This window comes from Chaetodon auriga, chromosome 11 (genome assembly GCF_051107435.1).
Source record: "Chaetodon auriga isolate fChaAug3 chromosome 11, fChaAug3.hap1, whole genome shotgun sequence".
Classification (NCBI taxonomy): Eukaryota; Metazoa; Chordata; class Actinopteri; order Chaetodontiformes; family Chaetodontidae; genus Chaetodon; species Chaetodon auriga.
The window spans coordinates 20,955,823-20,976,188 of NC_135084.1; the positions used below are offsets into that span (position 1 = coordinate 20,955,823).

At 41.3% G+C, this 20,366-nt stretch overlaps 1 protein-coding gene across 3 annotated transcripts in view; it reads right to left on the bottom strand.

The window, feature by feature from the left end:
- kcnh1a (potassium voltage-gated channel, subfamily H (eag-related), member 1a) overlaps nucleotides 1–20,366 on the bottom strand; it is a 36,784-nt gene that overhangs the window by 13,978 nt on the left and 2,440 nt on the right. For 2 of the 3 annotated variants that reach the window (XM_076743464.1, XM_076743463.1), the window contains exons 2-8: nucleotides 15,656–15,779; nucleotides 11,727–11,833; nucleotides 11,242–11,370; nucleotides 9,551–9,669; nucleotides 8,916–9,308; nucleotides 2,679–2,836; nucleotides 530–801 (exon numbers count right to left, since the gene is read on the bottom strand). In XM_076743464.1, coding sequence (XP_076599579.1) covers nucleotides 530–801; nucleotides 2,679–2,836; nucleotides 8,916–9,308; nucleotides 9,551–9,669; nucleotides 11,242–11,370; nucleotides 11,727–11,833; nucleotides 15,656–15,779 — 1,302 coding nt within the window. Of the gene's footprint in view, nucleotides 1–529; nucleotides 802–2,678; nucleotides 2,837–5,588; nucleotides 5,616–8,915; nucleotides 9,309–9,550; nucleotides 9,670–11,241; nucleotides 11,371–11,726; nucleotides 11,834–15,655; nucleotides 15,780–20,366 lie in introns of all 3 variants that reach the window. The other variant, XM_076743465.1, reaches the window with a different exon arrangement.

Genomic DNA, 20,366 nt, shown 5'->3' on the forward strand with positions numbered 1-20,366 from the left:
AGTCTAATGTAGGCAAGAATAACAGAGCTCCCATTGAAAAGAAACTGAAGGCTGTACACAAAGTCTGAAAACGTTAAACCTCATTAGAGCTTCCTTCATTTTACACTGTAAATGCACAGATATACTGAATCTATCTATCTAGATATATTTTTCAGTTTTGCTAATTATGGAACTCTGCAGTTACTCATTTCCTCAAGAAGCCAGTCAGCAGCTCTGGTGTTACAGTGACGGAGCAGCCTGTTTAAAACGCTGCATTTCTAACATGGCGAAAGACCAGATCTGATAGTATAAATTAAATAAAAATGGCAGCCAGTCGTTATATTCAACCTATGCAGCACATTCAAGGTTACAGGAAAGTTAGAAATATTGCTCAGCTAATCATCTGCAAAGTTAGATTTTCTGAACTGGCTGTATACATAATTCATTTATTCACCTGCCTCAGTGGATTGTGGCTTTAAAGAGCATAGCTACACTGCTCATTTATCATGCAGCTGCTGCATTGGTTGGAAGATAAAACGCCTCCACTCACATCCGATCATCATCATGGCCACGGCGAAGATTTTTTCTCCATCCGTCGTCGGTGCGATGTTGCCGAAGCCGATGCTCGTCAGGCTGGTCATGGTGAAGTACAAGGAAGTGATGTAGACGGAGTGCTTGTTTGGCCCGCCCTCCCACTTCCCCGAGCCGCTGGCGTTGAAGCGGTACGGTGTGCCCACCGTCTCAGCCAGCATGTAGAGCCAGCTGTCCCTGCGCACGATGTTGGTCTCTTCATCGATAACCTCATAATCACCAATGCTGTACCTGCAGTGTGGAGAAAGGGTCCAAAAAGACAAATTAAAAATTTGACCTGATGAAGGTGATAGATGAAGGTTAAAATTCATCCTCAGGGCAACATGAATTTCTGTACCAAATTTCAATCCCTCCAATAGCTGTTGAGATATTTCAGTCAGAACCACACATGTGAACTTCATTATGGCCCTAAAGTCAGAGGATCGTCAGAGCTGGTAGGATTCATCCTCTGGGAATCTGGGTGACATTACATAGACATAGATTCATTTCCTGGAGATTTACCCTGACCATAACCAAATCCTAACCTTAACCCCACTCTTCATCATAAAATTTTATGGTTCACATTATGCATTTTGTCCCTGTGAGGAAGGTGAGTCCCCACAATGTGACAGTGCAAAGAGATTTATGTCCCCACAACATAAGGAATACATGGTATACACACACACACACACACACACACACACACACACACACACATATGTCTATTTATATATGAAACCTTTGAGTTAGCTAGCTTCTTGAAGGAAGACGAGGAGATGAAAAACATCCAGAATATAAATTAGGTGAATCTGATGATGCAGCAAACACTGTTTGCTTCCCTTGTTGTTTTCCTTCCTCCTGTCTGTTTCGGGTTCATGTTGGTGTGGTGAACGCTCAAAAGGAAACACTCTTAGTGGTTGTGTGTCGCATCGGCCCATCGCTGACATGAATGTCAATCATTCCTAGAAGTCTGAGGATGTAAAACACAACAGTATTTCAAGAGAGAAGAGCAAGAAAATGAGAAAATCCCCCAAAGATAAAGCAGATTTTGTGTCAGAGGATTTAGATTTTCTTATTTCCTCCCCTGGTGATCACTCTTGATGATGGTTTAACTTTTCTCAGCGTGTGACCATGGCAACCACAGAAACCACGCTGAGGGAAACGATACAGGAGCTATTTTTACTGGTACCTGAGCCTGGTTTGATTGTCCTGTCTGGACCAATAAACAGTGTTTATGAAATTGGTGAGAGCCTCTTGCGAGCTGCTGGTTTGTGAACCGCGAGTGCGACACATGTGAAATCTCATAACGACACTGTTTGATTTCTTGTAGAGACACATGATGTTCTGGCTGATGTTTTCTTCTGATTCTGAATATATTACACTCGGGGATGTCTTGAGGAAAGGGTCAAGTGAGAAAAAAACATGTGTAATGTGTAAAAGCTGCTGTTTTGTACAGCATCCACCATATTTTGCCCACCTTCTATGCATGCAGGACATTAAGGTGTCATGATGGCTTCTGCTTGTGTCTGTGTCCGTGTGTGTTTTGACATCCTCATAAACATGATAAGCACAACACAACACATGATGGAAACTTAATGTTTCCAGCACACTTGCCCCCCTGCAGAGTAGATGATCTGATTAGACTTTGGAGGCCCGCGCTCCATAAATTTGCATATTAATGAGGGACAAACTAATTCTCTTGAAACCGCTATCTAACTCTTTCTGGCTTTAAGGTACGAAAAACATACAGTTCTAATGCATGAAAACAAGAATGTTGACAAAAAAATGACTGCTAATTAATGCATTCATTAGCTTAATCAATGGCCTCATTATATTAATTGGCTCTGCTGTTCATGTATCACAGTGACTGCAGAGCGTAGCAGTCAGTCAGCACGTGTTACGTAACTTATATGCAGTAACTAACCTAAAATGTCATGTTTGTCTGTTTTTATTCCCCTTTTGACAGCTGTATGAAATCAATTTATATTCCTGATTGGAAAACGTTCTCTGAATATAATCTATGGCGCTGTGACGGCAGGAGGAAAGTGCTGGGAATAGCCGGAGTTTGATGAATGCTGCCAAACGAAAAATAATAACAAATCAATACGGAACAAATGTCATGAACATACCAGATGCAGGCCAGCCAGTGAGCAGCCAGTCCAAAAACACAGACCAGCAGGACCAGTACAGCCGCCCCGTACTCGATGTAGTGATCCAGTTTACGAGCAACCCGACCCAGACGGAGAAGCCGGACCACCTTCAGTGAGCTGAACAGACTGCTGATCCCCTGAAAGAGGAGCCACAGAGAGGGAGGCGGACGTTAGAAACAATATTTATAGTGGACAAAAAGAGTTTCTTAAAAAGCTGAAATACCAAAATGATGCCAAGTTAAAACGCAGTAACACTGGACTTTAACTCCCCCAAGATCACATTCAGAAGCACAGAATTAACATTTAATACATGGTTTATAACACACTGTAATGTAGCTGTACGCAGCTGCAAGGACAGCTACAAGTATTTGAATATACAGTATTTGTCAGCAATTATAACTTTAACCTGAGAAGGTAATATTATTATTATTATTATTATTATTATTATTATTATTATTATTATTATTATTATTATTATATTGTTGTCATTATCTGTTTATCTGCCACTTATTCCATGTAAAGTACTGCTTATATGTAAATGGGATTGAAGTGAAGTATGTTTTTTTTGTTTTAGCTCAGGTGCTAGTACAACATTTTGTTATTTATTATGTTTTGATTATTCTATTTTCCTCTCTACCTCTTTGTGTGTCCTTATGTTGTTTCTGTTTCGTGATTCATGACTTCAATTTGGTGGCAGCTGCTAATTAACACTAATAATCTCCCTCAAAAAGCTTTCACTCCACGTGACTTGTTTTATCATGTAAAAGGAGCAATAAAGCCCTCCGTGAACATGAAGTACGATGAAGTGATGTACTCGTGTGTTTGCTCGAGGTCTGACTCCCACATGAGATGTTAAACGAAAGAAAATCTATTGCTACAAAATATCAGAACGCTACAAGAGAAAAACAAGCAGTTTAAAGCATCGAGCGTCTGAGCCTGTCTCCTAAAGTGCTCAGTAAATATGATATGACGACAACAGCAAACACAGAATATACAAAGAACACGAGGGAAAACAAACGATTCTAAGTGTTAACATATGTTGAGTTGATTTTAAAAGCGTTCCTGTGCAGCGTGATGAAATTGTTCAACTTCTAGCGGTTGCATAACCAGCAGCTAAATGTCTACTCAGCTTAACTGTATATTGAAACACCCACTCAGTGATTCAAACAGACAATCCCATCAGTTTGCCGGTGGTCTTGTGTGTGTGTGTGTGTGTGTGTGTGTGTGTGTGTGTGTGTGTGTGTGTGTGCTGGGAGGGGTATTGATTTTGCTAATGTGCTGTGGTCTGCAATCTGAGTACGACTGCAGCACTTGCTGTCACTTGATCTGATCTAGCTGCCTGCCAGACACCTCAGCTTCTCTAAAATCGCTTTACAGACCTGAGTTCCTACACAATTCAATAATCTGCGCTATCGTGCTTCTGAGCTCTGCTGCAGACACACGACGTGAAAAAGCTGTGTGAACAGACACGCAGTGAGAGAGATTTCATTGAAGGAATAGTTTGACATTTTGGGAAATATGCTTATTTGAATTCTTGCAAAGAGTTAGATGAGACTGGCTGCCTATATGCTAAATGTGAAGCTAGAGCCAGAAAGTGATAAACTCAGTTGAACAAAGTTTAAAAATATACTTTTCCAGCGCTTCTAAAACTCTCCATAATGTTAATCTCATTTGTCTAATTTGGACACAAACAGCAATGAAAACAACCCAAATTGTGATTTTATGCGGAGCTACATGACGGCTGTTTCCTCAGTCAGTGCTACATTGGGCTAAATGGGACTGATTTGAAAATCAGTTGTTATGTAATCTGTACACATCTCCTGGGTCAGGTGCCTTGACTTATTCAGGTTTTCATTAATTAGCTTAGCTTAGCATCAGTTACACTGTGTCTCATTTGCTTCTTTCTGACACAAACAGAAAAAGTTTGTGGTTTTATACTATGTGATATCTGTTTCCCTTGACAATGTTCTTTATGCTAAGCTAGGCTAAAACAGCCAAACCAAGGACATTACAGTCACTGCACATGTTATGCATCTTACCCGCTAAACATTCATTTTCTTCTTAAGAGTGAGGTGAGAAGATACTTATAACTGAATTAAGTTTGAAGCTACAGCTAGCAGGAGATTAGCACACATTAGCATAAGGACTGGAAGGAGCGGGGAAACTAGCCCTGTTAGTTAAAAAATAACACCAACACCAAAACAATGTATCTTGTTAGTTTAATACATACACAAACAATAATGAATTAAAAATAATAAATCAAAAAACAGCGTTTATTACAAGAAGTCATGTGCTAGCTGTTTCTCCTGGCTAACAGTATTTATGCTAAATTAGGCTAACTGGGAACTATTATTATTATTAGCATTTCTGCTGTGCCTGAGACTTAGTTAATTAAAGGTAGCATTAATTTCTTGAAGTCCCCAAACAAAAGGACATTTGAATATCTGCATATCTTGTGATGAATTAGTAGATGGACCTTGTTTTGACTTTTATTTTGAAATGTCAACTGTATGGCCTTGCTGCAGTCAGTTTGTCACAAATGACTTGTGAGGACTGAATCAGCTCTCGTGCAGCTTTAGTGTCGCTGTTATTCATTTTCAGATTGTAGAAAACAATCCGATCGTTGATCTCCTGCCAATGGAAAACAGACAAGCAGCACAAATCTTCACTGGCTTTCTGTGACATTTATTTCATGCATTGATGCTTCTGCTGTCGTACTCTCATCCAGCACCACAGCTGAAATGTCGGTGTAAGAAAAAAACGTCACAGGAACTGTGGGGCTTGACGGAGAGTTCGTGTAACGTGTTTGTCAGGTGTGCAAAGTGTGTCTGCAAAGAAAATAAAACACACAACTGTTCATTATCATATTCTAATCAAAGTGAAGCCTACTTGAGTGACAGCTCGGTGGTTCCAATTCTTCCCATCACGTCCCATGCATGAATACAGGCAGAGGAGGAAGGGGAGCCATGCAAACAGAACGGAGGGATGAAAAAGAAGAAAAAACAAAAACGAGGCACAAGTAAGAGAGAAGACACTTGATCAGTGGTAAGCGATGAGTAAACACATTCAGGTTTCAAATAAAAAGAAACAGAAAAAACAACCTTATCTGTGTTTGCAAAGCATGTGCAGTACGACCAAAGCATGCACTGAAAGCTCCCGTGGCTAAAACGCTCGGACGGCGACAGGAAGCGGTTCATTTGTTGTTGTTTTGGCTCATCAGTCTTTAGAAACTGCAACGACACAATGACTATAAGGTGACGTACGGCGCTTTAAGATAGGCGAGAATAACTTTGACAGCCGCTCCTTGCTAATGATCTTTCCTTCCCCCATTTGGAAACCTGTTGGGGAAAACAGCCATCAAAGTTATTCATGTCAGTCGTTAAGGTCTGTAGCAGCAGCGAGACGTTTTGGCGCCAGTTTAATAACACGGGCAATTGTTTGCTCGCTCTCATTTACCCTTGCCGTGGATTGCCTCAAAGCAATTTGGAGCAAATTGGAGTCGCTGAGTTGTTGCAGTGACACGATGGAAGATGCTCCTGGAAGTGGATGGCCTTAGCGTTGATGTCGGTTTACAGCAGACGTCTCCATAAAGTGATCACAGGCTAAATGTACATTTGAAACTCACAGTAAATAGAAAGCAGAAGTATGAAGCTGGACTGTAAAGTGTCCACATGGACAGTATCTTGGGCAAGACAGTGAATCCCCCAAAAAACAAAACTGAACCTGTGCCATCGGTGTGTGAATTCATCTGTGCGTCGCTTTGGATAAAAGCGTCCACCAAATGACTAATAGTAATTGTAATTGTGTAGCTAAAGCCTGATATAGATAGCTACGCCACACTGCCCGACAACTTCTAAAAACACATTTAAAGGTCCAGTTTGTAGGATCTATATGGATCTATTGGCAGAAATGGAATATTCAGAATTCTGATTTCATTAATGTAGAATCGCCTGAAAATAAGAATCATTCTGTTTTCTTCCTGTGCCAGATGACAAAATAAAAAAACATTTTGGATTATTCAGGTCAGTCTTTGCACTTCATTTACCTTCTTTCGGTCTGTGCAGTGTATAATGGGAGTTAGCTCTCAAGTTAGACATTAAACATTTTATGTAACACTGTGGGATGTTTTCTATGACTGTAATAATTTGTTTTCATTATTAGTTAATTTTCTTTACATTGTGGTGAGCAAAAATGAAAGTAAACATAACTATTAGAGGACACCAACTATGAACTGCCACCAAGCAAGACTAAGGAAAGCAGCAAGCTGTAACTGGGGAATTTCTGACATTTTTGCTTAAAAAATCTTCGTGGTTGCTAACTGACAGGCTAACGTCAGATTTTAGACACATCCTCATTATAATGAAGGAATTTGTCTTCCAACTGCAGTGGCTCTTTCATGTATTTTTAATAGTTTTTGTACAACAAACACAAGCTGCACAGACAATACTTGTTTTTTTGGATAATAATAAAAAGACTGAATAACACTGGCGTCATCCTTTAAATCACAACAGGTCGTTGTTTTTCCCGTCCGCTGACCCCTGGCTGCTTCTGCTCCTGCCACTTGAACTTGTCAGCGTTTAGGATGCTGAAATGTCGAAAGACAAGAAAGGACCAAAATGCTGGTCCTGCAAATACAACTCAATGCTCGCAGCCCACCAACAAGCCCCTTTTTTTAAAGCATTACCGCAGCAATTCATATTACCTTCCACCGTATGTGCTACCCGGCAGCCCCCGAGAGCCGACACACACTGCGCTGCTCAAATGCTATCACAGCGTTTTACAAAGCCACGCTGTCGCACTAACACACACACAAATCATGAGATGTGACACATTTAAGCACACACGGGCACACACAAACACACACCGCGATGCATTATTATAATGAAAGCCGGCAAGTGCAGGACCCTGAGGCTCCACTTAATCATCTGTGTGTTTGTGTGTGTGTTGGAGGTAAAAACAGTGATCTCCAGAAACATTTGGATGTCTTTCTCGTGCAACCAGTTTTGCTGTGGTTGCATTGTATAGATATTTCCAGATGCAATAAGCATAAGCATTAGCTGGACGTGTTATAAATAGATTTCAAGTATTCTGTTAAAGTTATTTTTCCTCTCAAAACAAATGCAGGTGTAAGCGAACAACAAACAAATACTCTAGTTTAACCTATCGACACATACACATACTCAAATCAACATATTCTGTAAATAGATGGGAAAACTGTAAAGCTAAAGGTGACCAACTCGAACTGCTCCTTTGTGAACATAACAAGCCTGAATCACAGCACGTTTTCCCATGATTCAGTCCTTTTGTCAGCTGTCACAAGGTGTTAATGGTTTTAGGGCATCAGCGACAGCAGAGGACTGAAGAGCGCCTCGGTTTAATAATGTAACACTCCTTCCCCAATTAAAACGTGCCAATTATCTCAAGATCCTGTGATAGCTCTCCAGCAAACGCTCCTCATCACGGTCAAACATTTATGAATTCACAAACAAGCATATTGTCATGCTGCTCGTTCCGACTCGTTTTTCTTCGCTGCCACTGCACAGGACAACAACCAGTGAGCAGGAGCTGATGTTCAGGGCTTGTTAAACCTGCCGGAGCGCCTGCACGGAAACCTAACAGCCTGTCAATCACCTCAGAAATGATCAGCTCTCAGATTTTAACTCCCAATTTGGTGGAAAATAAAAAAAGGCTGAGCAGACTGAGCAATTTCCAATTAGTTAGCATTAAGATAGATTTTGTTTGCAATCACCTAAGACACATGTCAAGCTTAATTCACTCTGGCCTGGTAGATGATTTGGATTGTTTATTAATAGCCTATAGGCGTCTGGCCCATTTCCATATTATTCACAACGCGCTGCGCTGCAATCCCCAGCCACATTTAGCACCTTAAACCATCCTGGAAACATTGTTACAAAGCAGCAGAATGAGCAGGCTCGACAATCAATCAGTCACTTGCTCGTTTTAAAAAAACTAGACGAGTGCAGGCAGATGAAAGCACACACTTAAATGTGTAAACTAGAAATGAGCATTGAGTCTCTTAAATGTCCAAAAAAGACGTCCTGGAGGAGGTGTGTCCTGTTTATCTGGAATTCATTTTCATTTTTGAAAAGCTGCAACGAGCAGACGTTTGACAGGAATAAGAACTAAACGGATAAATAGATTATGAAAGTAGTTTTGGCTCTACATACAATGGCAGCGCAGCGCCACAGCACTCACCTCATCCACATTCTCGAAGGCGTTGATGACGTCGTACGGCAGGCAGGACAGCAGGTCGATGACGAACCAGGTCTTCAGGTAGTTCATTCGAATCAGCTTGGGGTCGGAGATGACCTCGCCGGCGGGTCCCACGAACGTGGTGTGGAAGTTTAACACGATGTCCACCAGGAAGATGACGTCCACGATGCTGTCCACCACCAGCCACGTCACGTTGTTCTGCTTCGTCTTGAACGAGACGTTGTAGGGCACCATGATGGCTGTGTAGAAGGTGAGGATGAGGATGACCCAGTCCCACGTGGTCTTGAAGAGGCAGTAGTGCAGGATGATGTGAGGGGGGGTTTTGGGCGTCTCCTGCTTGTACTGAGGTAGGATATCTGAGCCCAGCTGCAGTACCTGCCCAAAAACAGTGAGTCAGGCAAACTCAGAAGCGGACAAATAAATAAATATACACAGCGGGACGCCAAAAATACTGTAGTGAGGAGCTTAAATTATGGTGACTATAGCTCACCTGCTCATAAGAAGTGCTGTGTAAGTCTTAGAGGTTGACCTGATTTAAAAGACTTTCACAATTTCTCAGCGTCCACTTTGTTCTCTAATATCCAGCACAGAAATAAAATCTGATGTATCCTCCATACCTCAGCTAACCGGGAGTGCTTGTGGACATTCTCTCCTTTGTGGACGGTGGGCTGCAGCTGCTGTAAAACTCCTCTGCTGCTTGTTAGAGCTCGAGTCAGTCGGGCAAACTTTCCCCAGCCTGCGGATCGTAAACACATACAGTGTACAAGGTGATTTTCAAGTTTTCTGGTGCTGGATATTTCCTGGAGCAGCAGCATGAAGTGTGTCCCTTTGGATTTTTTCCAGCATCAATGCTGATGTGAGTGAGTTTTGGTATTTTTGAGTATTTGGACACAGTTGTAGATGTCGAAATTTCAACAATATTGAGAATTATGACCTTATCCAGCAAATCACCAGGCCTACATTCTTTTTTAATCCCGCCTGCATGTGACCAGAAAAGTTCAGGAGAATTTAATATTCTGTGAATGAACAAAATCAGATTAAGCAAAACAAAAGCCAGCTCCATGTCAAGATCTCCCGGTCAGTTCCAGAAACTGCAGGCTCAGGTTTACTGAGCCGTTGATTCGTCTCCTCCAGAACAACAACAATGACAGGAAAAGTCCGGCTTGAAGGAAATTGGTGGAGATTATTGATGTGCCTAATGCGAAATTTTGACAGCGAGTTGATGTACTGTTGTGGCGAACTCATCACTTTCAGTGTGTGTGAGTAACACTTTCAGATAATAGAGTTTAGTGGTCCTTCAGAGTGATTGGGCCTTGAACTCTGAACTCACTGAACTTCCTTACAGTAGCTGCTGCTGCAGAGCTTCGTTGCTGCCAGCTGTGCTTTCGAATAACCAATAACAGACTGCTAAACGGCGACAACGTCCGGGGTGTTTGATGTATAATCCTTGCTCTGCCTGACTGTGGCTGCTTAAATGCAGTGAGTTTATTGTTTTTGTAGAGAGCCTTGCATGGCAGCCGTGCTGTGCAGCTGTTGAATGCACATAGAGGAAACACTGAAAAGAGTCACAGAATCAGGGTGTGAAACGACTTTTTTCAGTACTGGCTTATCTGGCTGCTGCTCATGGCAGACACCCCTCCATTACAACATCTCCCTGCAGAATCTAAGCACCAAAGCCTTCCCGTCAGACTTAATTATCACACATCAGCTGTTTTGTAATCAAAAATCATCTTTCCTTCATTCACATGTGTCCTGATTGACATACTGTTATGTCTCAGGTCAGGACAGTCTTTGCTCGGCTCATGTGAGCTCCTGCATTTTACCTAACAACCGCCCTCACTCTCCATTCAGGCAGCACAAACTCATGCTTGTCGCTGTTGCCCGCAGGCCATGTAAGACAGACGGCTAAAGCTAAAGTCCCCACTGATTCAGCAGTCTTTAGCAGAGCGCTACCTGTTGATGCTAAAGCCTGAACCACAACCTCAGTTTCATGATTCCACATCCTGGTGTCGTCACTATTGCTCACTTGGACTAATTCCCATTCTATTTTGGCTGTCTTCAACAGTTATACAGTTGGGTGAACTATTTTTTGTGCTGTGTGCTGATATAGATCATGATGGGGGTGAGTATCTGACTGAGTGGGTACTTGCCAGAGCAGATGCACAATGCACAGGGGCGAGTGGTGATCTCTGACTAATGCTACCTCTGCCTCTCTCATTTGATTGGGCCAACTGACGCCCAAGTATGGTTGCAAATGCATTCAGCTTCAAGGCACAAAGTTGAATAAATGAAATCTGTGGACTTGAACCTTTGGAAGAGTCGTCTTCAATGGGCTGTTTAAAGGCCGTGATGTCACTGAAGGTGCAGAGAAACAGCACCACCTTCTCTTGTTCGTTTCGAATGGGAGCGATCTTCACAAAAAACCAAACAGGTGTCCCTGAAAATAAAAGAAGACAAATATTTAGCTGCATCATCTGCTTGCTTTTAAAGGAAATGACCCTGGATGCACATACAGCTGCGCAGCACTAACTCAAATATTCTGGACTTTTCAAACTTTTCTGGGAACACCTGCAGGCAGAGGGAGGTTACACCTGCGAGTGGAAACAAACACAGCACCACATTTTTCTGGGGAAGGCTTCTCTGGTCTGGCTCTCAACCAATTAGCACATTTCTACAGAGGTAAAAACGTTCTGCGCTGCCTTTGAACTCAGCTGAGGCTCTGAATACATTTGCATGACAAGAGAGTGGAAGTTCACGTTTTCCTCTTTGTTCACACACGGCGCTGCTACTTACTGTTCTTCTTGTACATCAGTATTTCAAACGAGTTCATCTCATAATTCTCGAACGTTAGTCGCACTTTTTCCGTCGTGTCCTTGTCCGTGAGCTCCCCGTACATGAAGCTGGAAAACAAAGAGAGAAAAAACTATTTCAATGTTCAGTGGACAGCGGGACGTTGGACAAACACGCTCGTTCTGGCACTAAAGAGGGCCGAGGAAGGCTCCAGTGTGTGCGTGTCTTAATGTGTTACACTGTGCTATTTTGTTCTGTTTTCTTATTGAACTTTTCCTCTTTATTTCAACTGTAAAATCAAGAATAACACCTCAGCTGTGTAGACCAGCTATTCCTCCCACCTCTCTGGAGAGGTACTGTGCAGAATTAGGCTGCATTAAATATAGAGCAGAAGCAGATTAAAATGCATTGAAATGTATCCTAAAAGCATAAAAAAAAGATAAATGCAGCCTGGTGTCTAATTGGCAAAGTTGCTCTGAAAAACTAATTAAACCTGAAGATGGGTCAAGCAGCCATGAGCACATTAAACCACGCTGCAGAGACATCCATCTCACTCTGCTTGTTACTGCCACCCTCAGTGGCAGCCTGTTCCAGCATGATCTAAATATAACTCTGAGTTTGTTATGAAATACAAAAGGAAGGCTAAATTTAATGAGACTACATTGTGACGCTGCAGAGACTTTTCAGACCAGTGCTCGGTGTAATATCGCTGATGACTGTCCTCTCTCTCTTCTTCTCTCTCTCTCACTCTCTCTCTCTCTCTCTCTGAGCTGGGAGGAATGCGACTTTCTTCAAAGAAAATAATTCCTCAAGTGATTTTGACGTCATGCGTGGAAAATTCCCACAGGTTTGTCACTGTGTGTTTACAGGATCCGGTGTACAAAAAACACACATACATAATTGAAGAGACAAAGAACACAGTAAGAGCAGTTGAGATGGAAATAACGTCTTTGATCCGCACCTCTACAGCGAAACAGGCTCAGATATTAGACTTTAACACTGTGGGGAAATGAGAATAGATTTTATGTTTGAGTCATCCTCAAAAACATCAAACACGCTCGCTGTGTGAATGTTTTGTGGCCTCATAATCAGCCTCAGGAAGGTGTTTTTTTGACAGACAAAAAGCTGAAAGACCAAATGAATAAAGGCGCAGAGGAATGAGGAATAATGAAAGGAGGTGGTGATACCTTTTAAAACGACTCACCGAGGAACCAGCTAACCCTTTTTTTTATTGAATTACAGGCTCTAAAATCTAGAGAGGATTTCATAACGTGCCATGTCGAACGTGAAAAATAAAGCTTCATCTGAAAGGGACAAAAAGTCATGAAAATGTGAGGGGAATGTGCGTGAGCTTTGAGCTAAATGCTAATGTCAGTGCAGCTGAAGGTGACAGGAGCTCTTGTATTGTTGAAGTTAAGGGATGACCTAATTATCACAGTTCATCCTCTGGCAATCCACGCAAACGCTGCTGAGACATTTTACTCTGAACCAAAAGTGGATCACCAAAGTCAATATGGTTCATCTGGGCGCCATCAATGTCTCACCGACCGCTGCTGACACACTTCCGCCGCAGGTCAGCTGACGCTGCTACAACCATCCTGTCACTGAGCAAACATCTCGTGTCTGCTCCTGAAATGTCCTCGTTTGAGCCTTATCTGCACTCTCTTACAGCTGTTTTGTGATTGATTTGTGATTTGCGAATGTCGTTTATCAGTTTGCAGCTAACCAAGCTAGCAGCGGTGTGAGGCTAATGTGTTGCTAATACAGCATTCTTATGCAATCCTGCTGTTAATTTACTGTTGGGCTAACTGCTATGTGTTTTACTTTTACTCGGTGCACGTTAACTAGATTAATTAGTGCTGTAATTCATATGAATTTGTCATTTTCTCAAATTTTTTGTAGCATTTATACATTTTTATCTCGATCTCGAATACAGTCTGAATATTTTAGGTCTGTTTTCCTTCCTCTTACAAACACTTCAATCCATCAAGCAACCTAAAAATAAGCCTAAAACAAATCATCACACACTCTGTTCAATATTTGCATTGGCAAGTGTTCTGAAGCTTATGCTTGGGGACCCAAGGGTCTAAATCAGTAATAGCGGCGGTGCTGGCTGTGACAAACACCATCTCCCACAACAGACGAAATCGCCCACACTTCTCAAATCTGGCAGCACCAACTGTTTCCATGTGATCCTATTAATGTTCTGGTTACTGGAATGATTTTTTACGGGCGAGTCCAGACGCGGTCCACTCGAACGGGACTGCTTCTCGTAATAAGAGATCCGTTTATTCATTTACAGTATGTGAACAGTTTGGAGAGAGCGCCTGGATCACTGCCCACATCGTCACTGTCAGTGATGTGGAAGCTGTTTCATCACAGATTCGTGTCTCGGTTATCTGGTTCCATCTTTGCAAGAGCAAAAAAGTCTTAAATTAAAGAAATATCACATGAATTCAAATTGTGAGTTCACGCCAACACAGCAGCATGTTGGGATTCTAACTTCCTCTGCTGATGATGAAGATGCTCTGCTGAAGGGGGTCGATGCAGGGTCCCCTCACAGTTAAGGCCCCTGAGAACAACTCCTCATTCTGACCCTGTGGAGCAACCTCACCTGAATCCACACTTTTCATCATTAAAGTCACCACCAGAGCTAATACCTGTATTCGAGCTTGAAATGAAGAACTATAAATCAAAAGCTTAGCGGTTCCTCAGGCGCGGCCTTATTGCCACGTTAGCAGAATGGCCTCATGGATGGCAGCGTTGATTGGTCCTCCACTTTGGTCCAGAATGAAATATCTCAACTATTGGATGAATTGCCATGAAATTTGGTTCATACACTCACAGTACTCAGAGGATGATTCCTTGACGTTTGTATTTTTTAGTGAAATATCCTGACATCTGTTGGATTGCCATGAAATGTTGTGTGCACAGTCATGGCATCAAAATTTTGTCTTTGATTCATGACTAAACATTTTAACACACCTATCAGCCTCAGCTGCACTTTGTGTTTAGTGCTAATTAGCAGGTGCTAGCATGCTAACACACCAAATTAAGACGACAAAGATCAGCATGCTAGCACAAACAGTGTGAGTGTGCTAATGTTACTCATAACTGAAGACTCATAAGTCTTTTTCTTAACTACAACAGATGGATTCAATGACGGCAGCTGTTACAGAAGCAAAAGCAACTCTCATCACTTGATTAAGAAAAGATTTTTGCTGTACTGCTGAGAATCAAATCTGAAAAAATGCACATGGGAAATAGCATGTAGTGGCCACTTGGATCGAGCACGGTCAAAAACTATATGCACATGCAACCGATTATATTATCCTCCTCCTCTGAGCGGTGGTAGGAGGTGCAAAGACAAATAAACATAAATAGATAGAGCTGAAAATGGCCTCTACCACGGCACAACCACAAAATCAAACTGTAAATTCAGATGAAACAATGTCAAACCACTGCAAAGCTTCTTTTATGGTACTTAGAAGCAATGTAGTCCATGTCTGCATGATGCAAGTGAGAGCTCCACACTGCTCTTTCACTTCAGGCACTTATGACATTAAAACAAACCTTGTAAAGTCACTCTCGCTCTGCCTGCAGTATAACTGCAGCGACAGCATGATTAGCTTTGCCAGCCAAGCTCACCCAGATTAACAAGATAGCTGTAGCTGTAACAAGTTCTTGCGACGTCACCGGCTAATCATGGTTATCTAATAGAGCGAAATGGCTGTCGAAAGAATTCAGAACATGCCAAAGCGAACATAAAAGGTAATCAAATGGAGTTACAGCTTCAAAATTAGTGTGGAGTTTGTAAGAAATAGTTTCTGAAATCGTGAATATACATAAGGAACAAACATCTTCCCTCTCAAGCATTTGGAGACTGTCATCCTCACACGTAGATGCTGCGACACACAGATCCGCGAGCCTACCTGCAGGTGCTGCTTTTCTGCATCACCTCTGCTCTGTGGTACCCCGACAACTTGCAGAACCCATCGTTGCTGTAGACGATGGGCCAGTCCACTATCTGAGCGTTCCCCAGGACAAAGTTGGTATCTGTTTGAGAGTAAAGGGGAAAGAAAGAGGCAAATAACTTGAAGGACTGACTTTAATACAACGACTAATGTACTTATACTTTAACACTCAAACTATTGTTTGGGTTGGGAAGAGGTTGATGTCGATTACGTTTGATCTAAATCAAAGTCAGATTGGGCGAAACTGCAACTGAAAAATAAGAAGTAAATTATTCAAAGAATTACAGGATGCAACTATAAAGCAAATGTTAATTTAATTTTCATATGTCAAACATTTTTATCATAAACAGAAAAATGTTCAATTCAATTCAAAACCTTAAAGCAAAATGTGCTTCAAGTATGAAAAGTAAAAGTATTCATTGTGTAGTAAAATGGTTCTAGTTTACCTTCATATCTGATGTTTCTGGATTCATATTACTGTTGCATTAATGCAAATGTTGCATTTGACTGCTGTAGATGTTTAAGGTTGAGCTCATTTTAACTACTTTATATACTGTTGGTTAGTTTAATGCATCATATTCTGAAAGATCATCAAATGTCTGAATTACTGTGCTGTGAGAACCATGTATCTCTAAAAAGTCAATTTTTCATGAGCTCAGAAAAACATGTGATGCATTTTCCAGCTGATCCAACGGGGTTTTTAAATAGTTAATTTGGTTTAAGAAGTGGGCCAATTTTCTCAAAGTTCCATAAAGGAACATTTACTCCTTCAACTTATCAGAAACATTCACTTTTAAAATCAACGTATCTGGAGATATGTGGTTTTCACTGGACAAGAAGGGTATGAAAACCTGTAATCTGAAAAGTAACTAAAGCTGTCAGACAAATGCAGTGGAGTAAAAGTACAATATTTCCCTTTGAGGTGTGATGCAATGGAAGCATAAAGCTGCATAAAATGGAAGTACAAGTACCTCAAATTTGTCCGTAAGTAATATACTTGAGTAAATGTACTTAGTTACATTCCACCACTGGCACTCAGGGACTTGTCCAGTGACGGTATGATGGATGTTATCCCGCCATCATGGCCACAAAACCTGGAATATGCTTTTACATCCAGACGTGTGTTTAAAAATAACTTTTTGTGTGTCTTGAAATGTTTCTCCTAACATTAAAAACTCTGAGTAATCCTGCCTTAAAGAGCTACTTTAAAGACACTTTAAAGGGTTTCATTAGTGTCCATGATGGTCTACGGCCCATTAAACACTCCTCACTGGGCGTGTGTACACAAATATAAGCCAAACACAAAATCTTTGCTTATGTGGAAAACTTCCAAATATCTGCTCCCGACGTTTTTTATTAGCCGTCGCTCGTTAGCAGAACTTTGAAACTTTCAGTACACGAACACCCTGTGTTGTCTTTGTGTGCTGTGAATATGTAAGAAGCCTAGTTTGCTGCGTGCTTTTTACGCCAACAGTCAGTTTATAAACACTGATTATTATAATGAAGCATTGTTTATTGGCAAGTACAGTCTACAAACATTAACATCTGCTGTCATCATTTTTTAAATGTCATGGAAAACAGAGTATGTTAATTCTCATATGGAATATTTTGCATATTGAAATGTTAGCAAGGCCTCCAAGCAAGACTTAATCAGTCAAAATGCTAATGAACCTAAATGATGATTGAGTTGCATGTGTGTTTTGAACAGAGGGTTTACCTTGCATCCTAATTTTAAGCCTCACAGAACGGTCCTCGTGTCACAATACATTAAATTAAAGGAAAACGTCGAGATTTTTCATGTTAACAGCGAGCTTATTGAACTGACAATGATTAATACAATCTGTACATGACTGAACTGTGTAATACTTGCTGTGGAAAACTTTGTTTCAAATACCTGATCAAGAAACGTTAAAGGTGCAGACACACATTACTATTATTGAACAGATTGTGAAAATGCTTTAAACATGAAAACCATCAAGTTTTGCCTTTAATGTGCAAGAAATAAGCATCATATTTAAAAATACCATAATTGTACTTCAAAAACATACTTTGTGCAAGACTTGAAGACAAATTAGATGTGATTATGTATTATTATGTATGCACATCTGCATTGAATGTGCATAACAAAAAGAAGCAGGAAAAAGCTAAGTTTTGTTGCATATCAGGGAAATTAAAGATATTTCAAACCAATAATTGTTTTTCAGGATTACTTTTGATAGAAACAATCTTAAATCTATCCACATTATTTTGACAAAAGGCAAAAAGGAGCGTATGTAATGGGTTTAAACGGGACAAGACAAGTGATGATAATTAGGGATCAAAAAATGAAAGTCTGTGTGGCAGATCTCAAAGCAAACCACCTGCTCTGCACACATACTCCAACAATGAGACGACGGAGGAGGATTAAAAACATCTGCCACAAAACACATACGGAAACGCTATCTTATACCACATAGGAACACACACACACACACACACACACACACAAGCATCTCTTTGATCACATCAAAATAAAACACATTAAAATGACAACTAAAAGCATGAGACCACGGACAGAATATGAATGAGACGTTCCATGCCAACGTGTTATTTTACAATGATCAGATGAATCTTGTGGGTAAAGAAGCATCGAGTCCAAAGATCAATGGCTGTTATTCGGCCTGGATTTGTTCATTGACTGCTGAACTGCAGCAGTTTTTTTCCACAAATATCTTCGAAATCTCATCGTGTCTAATCAGTTGAGTGCTTTGTAAATTAACAGCATTTGGTATAGAACATTTAGAGGTACATTACAGAGAGGTCGATACTGTAAGGGAAACAGAAGCAGCACACCAAACTAAACTTTATAGTACCTGTCTGTCTATGTGACAGTGTCCAAACTGAAATTTTTGAAAAGAAAACAAGGTTAACAGATTACAGTGAGAAACATCGGTTGAATGTCAGACAGAAAAAAGATGGGACGTGTCAAGCAAAAGAGAGACGGGCGCTTACAACACCGCTGTCAATTCAGCGAACCTCGCTGCGCTGCTCTAAGTGGGGCCCGTGGGCCAAAGGTTCGATTTGGTGCGAAATAACATGAATTAGCATTTTAGGTGAGTTAAAAATGCTTTTTAAATATGTATGACACTTGGGATTCTGGTACCATTTTGTATCTTAACAGCTGAATGTATGTTAGTGGCTAAAAACTCGACAGGTTGTTTCCAGGAATCTGTACAATAACTATTGTCTTATTTACCAAGACCGGAGACTGATGGTTAGCCTTGACACAGTAGACTGAAACAGCTGATCTATAGGGAAACATCTTCCATTTAAATATTAGAGAAATATGTGAACTCTGACAGTAGGCGGATGCTTATTAGAGCAGCTATCATCACATCCACTAAGGAGCAGATGAGCTCGGAAACAAGGTGACAGACACACGTCTAACTTGTTGTGGCACGTTAGCATGCAGTTGCTGACTTCCGTATCCAGCAGACTAACTTCTGAGAGAGATGTTTGGCTCTTTAGCTGCTAATATATCCAGGTATCTTCACATCAGTCGTGTGTCTGCTGCTTGGTGCAGGAAGTTAAAAATCTCCACAGAGCTACGAAGTTCACAAGACTCCATACAAACAAATGTAGTCTTTCAATTCAATGTCAGTTTGAACTAGAGGAGCACACAGACTGCAGACCTCCACCAAAGCCAACAGACGGCTCTGCTCTAATATCCAAATCTGTAAATTCAGCCTCTGTATGTCGGCTCAAGCCTCCTCATCTCCGCTCTGCTTTTATTATGTTCACCTAAACTGTAATATTGTCAGAATTGTGGCGATGCTACGAATGGACCAGCTCTCCCATGAAACCACTCAGTGCTTCGTAACAGCTGCTGCCTGCCTGAAGTCTGAGCAGCTACCCATAATCCTCTAGCGTGTCGCCCACCCCTGAGGATTATGGGTCCCCGTGAATGTGGATTGTGTTATGGAGTCGTCGTATTTCTGCAATTAGCTGTGTTGTTGTCACTATTTAACTTTTCTACCATTTTAAGATGTGTGAGATTTATTCTGCCAGAGCCAAATGCCCGACTGGGACTGTTTATGGGACATTAAAACCGGGATAATCCATATTTTTACAATAACGATGTATTAAATGATAATGTGAAATCAATGCAATAACATGAAAGGGCTTGCTTGTGGTTCTGACCCTACGTACAAAGATTTATCTGCAGCTCCTCTCGTCAGTACAGGGAGTTTCAGCTCATTCTTTAGCTGTCTGGCCCTCAGCTTCACTGTTTTGGTTCACGCTCTCTTGCCGCTCTCACAGCGTTGTATTTGGCCACTGCAGGCAGCTGTTTTCAGTGAAAAGGCTCTAAAAGCCCACTGCACACTGGCCTACCTGCTCAGCACCAAACAGCAGACAGACACAGCAACTAAGTGGTGAACATAGTGGAGCATTTAACAGCTAAATAACCAGATATTTCCCTCAGGAGTTAGCAGGGACTAAGAAGACACCTAAATATTGGACTTCAATCCACCAGTAAGCCAGAAGCACGACTCCAGACCTGTGATGATGTTGCTGGATGTGCAAATAAGCAACCATGCGGGTTCATAAGTTACTTCTGCTGCTGGCAGGTGGAATAAAAATCAGTTAATGCAGGTTCAAAGTCTTTAAAAGAGCCAGAACGGCAGAAGCT